Source organism: Pelobates fuscus, chromosome 8, assembly GCF_036172605.1.
Source record: "Pelobates fuscus isolate aPelFus1 chromosome 8, aPelFus1.pri, whole genome shotgun sequence".
NCBI lineage: Eukaryota > Metazoa > Chordata > Amphibia > Anura > Pelobatidae > Pelobates > Pelobates fuscus.
In genome coordinates this window covers 11,988,859-12,001,461 of record NC_086324.1, presented here as the reverse complement: position 1 = coordinate 12,001,461, position 12,603 = coordinate 11,988,859, and the positions used below count along the sequence as shown (strand labels likewise).

The 12,603-nt window shown below is 37.7% G+C and overlaps 1 protein-coding gene across 2 annotated transcripts in view; it reads right to left on the bottom strand.

Annotated features, from left to right (window-relative positions):
- SMARCAL1 (SWI/SNF related, matrix associated, actin dependent regulator of chromatin, subfamily a like 1) overlaps nucleotides 1–12,603 on the bottom strand; it is a 55,363-nt gene that overhangs the window by 16,153 nt on the left and 26,607 nt on the right. For both annotated transcript variants that reach the window (XM_063429241.1, XM_063429242.1), the window contains exons 6-14: nucleotides 11,712–11,895; nucleotides 9,095–9,245; nucleotides 7,366–7,524; nucleotides 7,148–7,213; nucleotides 4,960–5,100; nucleotides 4,667–4,882; nucleotides 3,162–3,232; nucleotides 2,173–2,275; nucleotides 412–594 (exon numbers count right to left, since the gene is read on the bottom strand). In XM_063429241.1, coding sequence (XP_063285311.1) covers nucleotides 412–594; nucleotides 2,173–2,275; nucleotides 3,162–3,232; nucleotides 4,667–4,882; nucleotides 4,960–5,100; nucleotides 7,148–7,213; nucleotides 7,366–7,524; nucleotides 9,095–9,245; nucleotides 11,712–11,895 — 1,274 coding nt within the window. The remainder of the gene's footprint in view (nucleotides 1–411; nucleotides 595–2,172; nucleotides 2,276–3,161; nucleotides 3,233–4,666; nucleotides 4,883–4,959; nucleotides 5,101–7,147; nucleotides 7,214–7,365; nucleotides 7,525–9,094; nucleotides 9,246–11,711; nucleotides 11,896–12,603) is intronic.

Genomic DNA, 12,603 nt, shown 5'->3' with positions numbered 1-12,603 from the left:
TACTGTATATAACTAACATGACTGATCCCACATTTCACAAAGCTCGATATCCTTTTATTTCTATAATATTCAAGACAATCCCAGATTTGTGTCACTGGTCCAAACTGCAGTTAGTAAGTACCTTGTGTTCATTGTATATCATTTCTTCAGATAATGATTATAAAGTGGGCGTATCTATGCAATGTATCCTTCACACAACATGCAGCAAGTAGTCCAGGCTCAATCTAGGGCAAGCTCTGTTCAATCTGAGTGTGTGTACAATGGATTCTACATTTAACCTAAAATTACCTAGGTTATATCTAATTCACATGTTTAAATAACATGTGTATGTGAGTTGGAAGGAGATATTAAAATGGAATTTAATACACATCTTTAAATCTTTGGTAGGATTAAAGCAGGACAGAGCCTTACTCCAGGATTCCAGAACAGCTCAGCAAATACAACCAAATCAGCACTAGAAAGTGTCAGTCCCATGTTGGCAGCTCTTAAAGACAAGACAGCAACACACGTGTCCTCCGAGAACTGGAATTTCTTGCATAATATCTGGCGGTCTAATGACGAGGTAGTGCCGTCAATACGGATGTAATCCACTTTCTGGAGGGAAAAACAGTGACAACTTAGGTTAATACTAAAAGAGGCATAGTCAGTGCCCTGGTTGCACCATTTAATAAGTTAAATCTCATCCAAGCAATATAAAGTAACAAAGTTCACATAAGTCCATTTCCTGAGACTGGTATCATCATGTTAACACGGTAAAAGCTGCAGTTTTCTGGGATATTGTGGTTGGTTATGTTTGCAAATTAGGTCACACTAAATTCAATAAACAAATAGATTGCAAAAGCCACTTGCAGCAAATAAATTAATCGAAAATGCATTGCAGCATTGTAAGTAATTACTGTAAAAGTAGGGAAATACAAACTGCATAAAAATCTTCTCTGTCCATTGTCAGATGGCATTTGTGACAACAATTAATGTGAATAGCAAGACTTCATTTAAAAGATCAAATTACAACAAAACATTTTTTGATGCAAGATTCAAAAAAAAAAAAAAAAAACTAAAAAAATGCCCTAAACTGAAATGTGACATTTGATGATTTTAACAAATCTACTGAGTGCACGGTGATTCAATGCAATTTGTTTTACCTATTAAAGAAAATGTAGGACTTCATGATGTACTGTTTTGTGTAATAGCAGGACGAGAAACCCCCTGTGCTACCCCCAATTTAAGGCTAAACTGTAAGGCGTCCCAGTAGCCTGGCAACCCAGTTTCAATATTCCCAGTTTTGTCAAAGATTTGCAGGTAATAAAAATATAAACACTAGGGAGAAGTGTTCGATTACAGGGACATACTTTGCTGGTCCTTTATTTCAGCAGACAGATCCTTTTTTAGTTAGAATTGCGATGTAATCCGTGAAACTATCCATTATAATAAACAGGGAATAATGCAAGGTTTGCCACACTGCACCACAGGGGTCTCTGTTACCGAGAAGAATTGGGACATACATGTCTGTTTGCCTGAGATTAGTGAGAGCTACACTGCTGCCATTTTAGTTCTGCTCTCTAGGAGAATAGAATGCAAAATCGGAATTCTTTATAAACCTAACCAGGATCTCCCAGTTTATGATGATGTCTCCTGAGCCCCACATATAAAATCTCAGTGTTATCAATGAAGAAGTTTTGCTGTAAACATATAGATATATTAAAACCAATCAGAACACCTAAGCTGTTACGGTCTGTAACATGTGTGATTTGTATGATATAGCATAAGAGGCTTAAAAGAATTTATCCTCTCTTTCTAAAGAAAAGTTTACCAATTGTATCTATCATTGCACTCACATTCTCAATCTATATATTATACAGTGGGTGCAATTTAAACATCTGTCGCACTACATACCAAACATAGTACACGCTGGCTAACAATACAAAGTATCCACAGGCACCGTACCCTCAATTTATATCAAAACCTTCTTTTGAGTGGTTTGACATAAAACAGGAGCTCCACTGGTACCTATCCCACCCTGGCCTTCGCACAATATATACTACAATGAGCTTTGGTTGGTATGGTGCTTAGAATGCCCCTTTAAAACAAGGATTGGCCAAAAGAATTACAATTAGAAACAAAATTGAGAAATAACAAAAATTATAATTTACAGTGCCAAGCAGAAGCCTTTACCCGATTAGTCAGCTCTTCAGAGATTCCATCCAAGGTCAGCTTGTGATGGCCAAACACAAGGAACTTCTGCCGCCCACTCTCCAGCAAATCAATGATGTACTCTCTGATAGAACAAAGTGAAATCATTGGAAGAAATTAGGAATATCTGAGCATCAAGTTCAAGTTGTGCAGCCATTTACACTTTCATTTCTTTTCCTTAACAGAGGTGATGAATGCTCTTGGACATGCTTGAGAAAGAATCATTGCTGTACAGCAGACTTAGTTTGTACCAAACTACACTTTTGGGATATATATTAGGGATCGACCGATATTGCTTTTTTTTTAGAGCAGATACCGATATTCTGAACTTTAAGGCTGATAGCCGATTACTTAACGATACGTACATTTACCGTTTTGAAAAAAGAAACATTTTCTACATAAATCTAGTGTTTACTGAGCATGTTTATTCAATATATTTTTTTTGAGCAAATCTTTTTTTTTTTTTTTTTATCGGGTGGTAAATGTACAAAATATACATGCCAGTCGGATTATTTTGTTTTCAAGAATATTTAGTGCTCCTCTCCCTTCCCTGTCCCTTAGTGATCCTCTCCACCTTCAGGACGTGCCAGCCCAGGGTGTCCTGGGCCTGTGCAGCCTCTCACATTATTGGCAATATCGGTGTAAATAGTGGCAGATACTGATATCAGCCAAACAGATTATCGGCCTAGCCCTAATATATATAAATATATATATATTTAATGTGACTTGTAATTCATCATCAGTGTTTAAATTAATAAATACCTCAACCCCTAGGGAATATGCAATCATGGAGAGAGAAAAAAAAAATGATGTCAAACCTAAATAGCACATTTACCCTTTAACAAGTCTATATCGAACAGGTCAATTCTTGTACATTTGGTGCTTGGAGAGCCCCTTTAAGTAACTCATTTACATCAATTGAGGGCTACCAGGACATCCCCCACTGTAAATCCCTTTGATTATTCACTCACATGACAGAGGACAGCTTGGCCTGTGCGGTCTGAATGTAAAACTGGAAAAGCGCTTCGTGTACCCGAACTTTCTGTAATAGAGGTGACATAGAATGGGTCGTCACCATGGTAAGAAAAGATTCAGGTAAGACTTATTACACACTTTATTCACTAAACAGCAAGTTCCAGAGAACTGAAAACTGCATCGCAAAATGTAGCCAAAAAGAGCTGGATCAATTAACTTATAGTCAGAGCTTGGCTATTTTAGTCTGAGTTTTACGATTTGGCTACGTCTTTACACGAGTTTGGTGATTAATGAGAAATATAACAAACATATGACATAGAAACAGTTTCCCATTTAAACGATCATGTCATTTCATGGGACAGATTGTGATTTCCTTGTATAGTGACGCACTGCACAGACTGACATCACATGTAGATTGTGATTTGTGAGAACAGTCATTACTGGCAATGGATGTCTGCCTAAAGTCTCTGCAAACTCTGCTTTTATTTTTAATTAACAAGATTATTATTCCTCTCTGGAAATAAAAACTTGAAATGTAATCTTTGCTAATCATTCTGAAAAATATAGCATTTCATTTTACACTCGTCTGGTTTAGAAGGAGTTGATTCTCTTCGATACTAAGAGAAAAATAATTATTTCTCTTTCAAAAATGTACACTTGTGATTCAATTTAAAAATCAGAATAGCTTTTTATGGTCTGCCCGAAGCACTGATCTGTATCTCTGCATTTCCTTAATGCAGCTTTTCAAGTGACGCCTTAAGAGCAATTTTTGGTATGCTTGTTCTACTGAGCAAAAAGTGCTGTAAAACAGTAAAGTATAAAAAATAAATAAAAATAAACATTCTGCATTAAGATAAAACTAGCATGTTATTAAAAAAAAAATGTTTTGGGTTCTAGAAGCGTTTTTTATGCTTTACAAAGAAAACACTGAGCACCATAACAACTAGCTAGAATGATGTTGTTATGGTTCCAGTTTACCTTCAGTTTACTAATGATTTAATGGTGAAAGGTTTAACCACAAAGTCTTTGGTCAGTCGCCTTTCGGCTCTGCCCCATCTGCATGAATCCAAGCTTGGAACACTACGCACTGTGTACCACTAATAGGCTGAGAGGGTCAGAGCGAAAGTTGTACATTTGCTGACAGTTTCTCTTTAAAGGAACACTGTAGCGTTAGGAACAAATTCCCGATGCTATAGTACCCATGTCCTTATATTAGCTATAGCGTCCACCAATTTAATCCCTCACTATCAGGAAGTTTGCAAAACACAGATCTGAACAAAGTGAGTTACAGTTAGTCTGTTTGAAGTTCTGAGCGTGGGTGCTGGTGCTGCCAACTTAAGGACAGAGCCTCTCACAATGTCATGGAGGCCTCCGCAATGCTCCAATCCAATGCTTAAGATTTGACAAGTTATGGGATTGTTTGCAGAGGATAGATGTGAATTAAACTTACAATACCAAACAGCTGCAATTAGTATAAATTCAGAATATTAGCAACACTCACGGCCTTTAATTTTCTTTCAGTATCGTTGGCTGCTTCTTTAAGAACTTTCTTCATTTTGTTGCTAACGCCAGGGGCGATCACAACCATTTTGCGCTGTTTAGAAGGCAACTGGGACAGGACTTCAGATTTCAGCCTTCGGATCATTATAGACTCTTCCAGAAGTAGTTTCAGCTCATTCAGATTAGAAGAACCAGAGTAATCCCAACCCCAAGGCGTCTGTGAAAGACAAACAATTTGGGCACTGTTCCGACAGGTAACAAGGAGTTTCAAAACCGTTTTAGAACACAGCTCACCTGCTTGGCATCACAGTAGCGGACTCCAAAGTCATGAAATCGAGGGAAGAAGGTTGGTCTTACAGCTGCAATCTGGCTATAGAGCTCAGAAGGTCTGGACATGGCTGGCGTGCCAGACAATAAGATCACTCGCTTAACACTCTGTGAATCAAACAAAGGAACCAGTAATCCCCTTCACATTACAGCTAATAATGGGTGCTGAAGTACATTTAAAATTGTTCCACATTAATAAGGCATAATAGTAATGCTCCCCAAAGTCTAGATTGTAACAGCAGAAAAACAATAGATCCATCTTTTCTGCACTTTATGAAATGTAAGCATTATTATGCTTAATTTTTTCATCAGCATAGGCGTATACACATGATAATTATGCTTTAATTCCTATATTGTGGTAACATTCACTGCTCCCACTGGAAGGCTATTCCTGGTATCTACTACCCTTTCTATAGCACTATATAGGATTGTTGAACATCTAAAAACACATGGATTTCAAGATCTGAGACAACATGGATTTACTTCAGGGAGATCATGCCAAACTAATCTTATTGCTTTTTTTGATTGGGTAACTAAAATTTATAGATCAGGGTGGTGCAGTAGACATTGCTTACCTAGATTTCAGTAAGGCTTTTGACACTGTTGCACATAGAAGGCTTATCAATAAACTACAATCTTTGAGTTTGGATTCGAATATTGTTGAATGGGTAAGGCAGTGGCTGAGTGACAGGCAACAGAGGGTTGTAGTCAATGGAGTATATTCGAAGCTTGGGCTTGTCACCAGTGGGGTACCTCAGGGATCTGTACTTGGACCCATTCTCTTTAATATTTTTATTAGTGATATTGCAGAAGGTCTTGATGGTAAGGTGTGTCTTTTTGCGGATGATACTAAGATATGTAACAGGGTTGATGTTCCAGGAGGGATAAGCCAAATGGAAAATGATTTAGGTAAACTAGAAAAATGGTCAGAGTTGTGGCAACTGACATTTAATGTGGATAAGTGCAAGATAATGCATCTTGGACGTAAAAACCCAAGGGTAGAGTACAAAATATTTGATAGAGTCCTAACCTCAACATCTGAGGAAAGGGATTTAGGGGTGATTATTTCTGATGACTTAAAGGTAGGCAGACAATGTAATAGAGCAGCAGGAAATGCTAGCAGAATGCTTGGTTGTATAGGGAGAGGTATTAGCAGTAGAAAGAGGGAAGTGCTCATGCCATTGTACAGAACACTGGTGAGACCTCACTTGGAGTACTGTACACAGTACTGGAGACCCTATCTTCAGAAGGATATTGATACCTTAGAGAGAGTTCAAAGAAGGGCTACTAAACTGGTTCATGGATTGCAGGATAAAACTTACCAGGAAAGGTTAAAGGATCTTAACATGTATAGCTTGGAGGAAAGACGAGACAGGGGGGATATGATAGAAACATTTAAATACATAAAGGGAATCAACACAGTAAAGGAGGAGACTATATTTAAAAGAAGAAAAACTACCACAACAAGAGGACATAGTCTTAAATTAGAGGGACAAAGGTTTAAAAATAATATCAGGAAGTATTACTTTACTGAGAGGGTAGTGGATGCATGGAATAGCCTTCCAGCTGAAGTGGTAGAGGTTAACACAGTAAAGGAGTTTAAGCATGCGTGGGATAGGCATAAGGCTATCCTAACTATAAGATAAGGCCAGGGACTAATGAAAGTATTTAGAAAACTGGGCAGACTAGATGGGCCGAATGGTTCTTATCTGCCGTCACATTCTATGTTTCTATGTTTGTATATCACCATGTGATGTAATGTGCATGGGGTGGGGGGGGGGGGGGGGGGGGATGTTACACTTTGTATATCACCATGTGATGTAATGTGCATGGGGTGGGGGGGGGATGTTACACTTTGTATATCACCATGTGATGTAATGTGCATGGGGTGGTGGTGGTGGTGGTGGTGTGTGTTACACTTTGTATATCACCCTCTGATGTAATGTGCATGGGGTGGGGAGGATGTAATGTGCATGGGGTGGTGGGGTGTGTGTGTCTTACACTTTGTATGTAATTGTTGTTGGAATTTAGAACATACATCCAGACAAAACATTGTTTTTTGTTTAATCTGGATATCGCCTTATTCCTCGATGCCGTAGACAAAAGGATTGGAGAGTGGGAGGTGACGGTTGGATCGTCCTCAGTATAACAGTACCTTAAGCAGCGGCATGGCAGCTTTACAGCGGGCAGTCTTCACGTTCTTCAAAAAATGGGATTCATCCTTATGTGGGCAGAACAGGTAACAAATGTCACTTAATATTTTAATTAAAATACATCAACAAAATAATATATATATTTAGTAGATGAAATCAACAAAAAGATGAATGTTGCTGTTTATATCCTGCAAATCTTAAATATCTCTGTATTACTTACAATAATGATGATCTTGCAGTTAGCTGTGACTTGCTTGTCCACCTTTCCGAGGAGATCAAAGCTAACTATGTGGATCAAACTGTTGATATTGCTGTCCTGACTGGTTACTATGACACTGATTGAGTCTGGACTAACAGACGGTAGCCACCTATGAAAAGCCTAAAAATAGAACCAGGAGAGAGGAAGAAAATTAGTGAATTTTTGGATAATTGCTGAAAAGGATTTTTTTTCCCCTTCTCCAAGACTCTGCTGTAAAATACTGTCCCAAGAAATTATGTTATAAGCAAAGCAGGTGATCATGTTTTAGTCAGTCGACCATCAAAGGAAGAAAGTTACACATATGACAAGAGAAGAGGTAAAGAAACACTTTACATTTAAAAAAAAAAAAAAAAATCCCTGTTTAAAAGATATGCCTCCAGTTTGCAAAAAACTGCAGATCTTATGCCTGCAGCCTTTGATACTCGCCCTTTTTCACCTGCACAGACTAATGTTTACTTTGAGAAGCCTCTGGTTTGTGAGTTGTGACCATATGTGTGGCCGGGTAAAAATCCTTGATATCAGAGAAGATGCAGAAGCCGCAGACAAAGCAGCCAGGGAGGACAAGTGGCTAGAGAAGGGATACTCCCCCCGCTATTTGATCAACGATCTGAAAAGGTGTTTTTTAATTTAGTTATTGAAGTGCCATTTTCACATACAAATAGGCAATTTTATAAAGTGCACTTAAAAAGGACACTGTAGTCACCAAAACAACTTTAGCTTAATGAAGCAGTTTTGGTGCAAAGATAATGTCCCTGCAGTCTCACTGCTCAATTCTCTGCCATTTAGGAGTTAAATCACTATGTCTATTCAACCCTAGTCACACCTCCCTGCATGTGATTTGCACAGCCTTCCTAAACACTTCCTGTAAAGAGTCATCTAATGTTTACACTTCCTTTATTGCAAATTCTGTTTAATTTAGAATATTTTATCGCCTGCTCTGTTAATTGCTTGCTAGATCTTGCTGGAGGCTCCTTTTACACAAACAGAAACAAAAGCGATGTAACTCCTAAATAACAGAATTGAGCAGTAAGACTGCAGGGACATGATTTTTCACTTTAAGATGGGATACTCCCTTTTGCATAATTCACTTGGCAAGCTAATGTGCTTTGTGTGTGTGTGAAGTGGTTCTTTAATTCAAGTTCAGGCATATTTGCATTTGATAATGGAGAAGTGAAATTTCCATATTATTAATGAGCCTGCACAGAGGGTGGCCTATGGATGCAGGAAAGAACTCAGATTTTGTAAAACTGCTCCGAAATGGTTTGACAGCGTATAGGGTAACAGTGCCCATGGGCTCTCAGCACTGGAATGTTTGATTTACTAACTTATTTAAAGGAGCGCTACAAATACCATAATCACTACAGCTTGCTGCAACGGTTATACTGCCTACAGTGTCCCAGCATCCTCCCTCTTTCATGTCACATCGTTTTAGAAACAGGGTTCTGACCAGCACCCAGAGATCACCCCCATCACAGCCGCATTAATAAACACACTACCAGTTACTCCAGAGGTAGATTTGTAAAACTAATGGGAATGTCCCCTAAATATAAATAAATATGTGGTCTGATCCTGCTCACTGAAATAAGACCTCAACTGTACACAGAATCCATTAGTATCATATTAAAGGAGAAACACAGGAGGTAAATGGAGATTTATTATTAAAGAAAACAACAAGTAAATGGGTATCTACCTCGGCCCAAGTGTATCTGACTGAAGATGGGGCCACAACCAGTAGGGGCCAGTCACTCCGATAATATGCCGCGATACAGATGGCCTGTATGGTCTTCCCCAATCCCATGTCATCAGCAAGGAGCAAGCGTCCTTCACGGGAGATTGCAAAACTGAAAGAGATCCCCAAAAATGCAGGAGCTTTAACGGAGAGCGAAGGAATAAAATCACTTTATAATATACACATTGAGTCTTACACTGTGTTTGGATTATAAATCTAAACGTTCACTTAAAAAAAAGAAAATAACAAAAATAGAATCCCTTGCAAAATATGGTCTGTTTTGTGCTTCGTTACTTGCTTACATTCTTCCAGCTCATTTGTCCCAATGGCTTCCAAGTCTGTTCTGGACTCATAGGAAGGCATACAGTTCATTAAATGCTGCCAAATCATTCAGAAACAGGGAGAGAAATAGAAGAATATGCTACCCTGACACGAAGATGTAAAAATACATAAATAAACTACTAACGCCAAGAAACGCACTGCTGTCCCACCAACCATCTCGAAAAACATCAAGAGGTACTAAATGAACTGCAAACTTCTTGGGGAAACGTCCCATTTAGCTCTAACTGCGTGCAGAGCATACAGCCATCAGGGACAGGGTATGGAGGCACGAACAATGAACTAGGATACTTTACAGAGTTTCTTAACTTTAACAGAACTAATGGACCTGCAATCTGGACATTTATCAAACAAAACAAGTAATAAGTAAATGAGTAAGCAAAAGCAATAAGTCTTGGTGAGTCAACATTTAAATTACAAAATGACGATAGAAAATAGGTGGATAAAAACAAAAACTTAGCAGAGGATTTTGTTGCCTCCACAGTTTGCAATAGAGATATCACCTAACCCTAACCTAAAATTATATGAATTGCATCATTGCATGGACACGGGTAATTGAAATATCAAGTTATAGGCAAACTATCTACAGTTGTAATAAAAATGATGAAACCTCCATTGAAATTATGGTTTATTGTCAGAATTTACACACTTTCAGCAGTCTGCCATGAACAAATCTCATTGCAAAATAAACCTGATTTTCAATGGGGTTTGAATAATTTTGGTTACAATTGTACACTCTATGGTTTAAAAATGATAGCATTAACAAATCAAACCATTAAGGCTTCTATTTAACACTCTTTCCAAATGATTCACTGCTGTTAAAAAATAAAATTCCAAATGGTTTTATCTACAGAAGTCACCGTAACAGAACCGAACAATATGGAAAAAGCTTATTAAATTAAGGCCGAAGTCATAATAAATTAATCTGGCCAACAAAATAAGCAATAGAGATTTAGTCAATAAATGCCAAATCATAGTGAATTGAAAAATATTTTAAATGAAGGGAAAAAATTATTTGGGTACAGCTACAGTCATAGCAGGGATGTTTTAGATTTCACTTGTTCAGTGTTTAATTGATTACAATTGGGCTTTTAATTCATAAACTCAAATAGAGAGGTTGCCCTGACACCCTGAAATAAATGAAATCATGAACTAATGCCATTACTGTAGCTAATAATGCATTATACTGCTCTACTGAATATGTTGGCACTATAGTTATTAACCAATAGAATTTTACAAGACCCCTGGGAAGGTAGAACACACAATGATGGCAATAAGCATACACAATTCTATAGAATTCCAAACACTAATATAACCTTAAACCTAACAGAAGCCTAGCACTAAACACGAAGAAATGGTAACAAAAAATTCATAGTACACAGATAATGAGAGATGGATGTAACAGCTCAGCATTCCTAAATATAAAGAATACATTCTACATGACAGAATCTATTGATAGTAGCAGTATCTGTAGGTCAGAGTTCTAAATGATAACAGTGTCAGCCAGAGATAAGCAGGGAAGGCAGTCAGGCTGAACAGTTTGCCAACCTACATCCCCTGTACTGTACTCCTTTATATTGGTCCAAATAACTGTGCCCTGGACCTTATACCTGTGCTCAATCCTTGGTTTTTGTTTATTTAAACATGCGTCTGCCCCATTTTTTATTCTACGGTGATATAGTCTGTGGCTCACTGTGCCCCATGCGTAAATCAAGAAAGACCAAGTTTAAATGTCGTTCTCAAATAACATCAGTTAGCATAAGTAGAGGAAAACTATTTTTTTTTTTTTTTAAGACACTTTTTCATGACCGGTATTTCATCCTGACGCTCTATTCTAGTGATAGCTTGTTGTCTTATTCTCATCACAATCATTCATTCATAACAAACAATGGTGGATTCAGATTTAGCCTGTCTCCAACTGTGATCTCTTGCTCGTCGGAGCATTGCTGAACAAAGCATGATAAAAGAAACATTATCCAGTAGATGTTTAATGAAGCAGTGATTGTATATGCTACAGCTCAATAACATAATGACGAGACAGATCAGCAGCACAAAGAGAAGGAATACTCAGACACCTAGAGACAGAGTCTGAGTATGTTACTAGGAGAGTCTGCATGGAACAGAATAAGAATCAATTAGTATTATCAGACATTCACTGCCAACATATCTGTCCTAATGTGCCCTCACATATAGCATTATCTTCTGAACCTATATAGGATTTAAATGGATTGGCACTCACTTCACCCCTTCTCTCTGAAAGGGCATCAGGTTGTTCACAAGAGTAGAATCCACCTTGGAGAGGTCAGCCTCCGGTGACTCCACATGATTTAAGGAGGTTTTCTCAAACTGGGGTCCAAATGCTTGAACTACACATCTCGGTAACGGCTCAATCTCAACCTGCTGGATCTCATGCGCAGCTTCCACTAAGGAAGAAGAAAGACAATAAATATCAAAAAACCTGTGATTAGACAGCATATTGACCTCAATGCACTTTACAGTAAGTTACACAATGCCAAGTCCATAGACCTTGGAAGGATAATGGGCTAGGTGGTTCCATGGGTGCACCTGTGACAATCAGGATACACCTAGAGGTATATTAACCCTATCGGACATTTTACAGCCCCAACTAAAGAACAGACAATTCAAATGTAGAGGTCGATTTTCATAGTTTTAGAAAAAATTTGGGCAGGAGTACATTTAAAAATAAGCAGCAATTATAGATGCTTTAAATTATATTTGCAAAAAATCTAATTGAAAATAAAAACAGACAGCACAAAATATTTGTCTCCTTTGTCTTCATTCACTGGCTCTGCAGAGCAAAGCAAGTAATCGTGAATGGTTTCTTATATTTTATAAATGCAAGTTCTGGTACAAAGTACAGAGTATCACATTGAATAACATGAGCCAAATGAAGCAACGTTAAAAAAGTTACTTTAATTAAAAGAGAATAAGAAACATTAATAAACACCTTTCCAGGCCATTATTACTGGTTTGCCATTTTTAGGAAACTTTCTTGCATTAGTATTGAGGCTGCAACAATTATTTGAATAATGAATTAATTTAATTTAAATAGGTTGATTAAAGTTTTAGGGGCTGAGCTAATCAACTCATTTAAATTAACCTTAAAACAC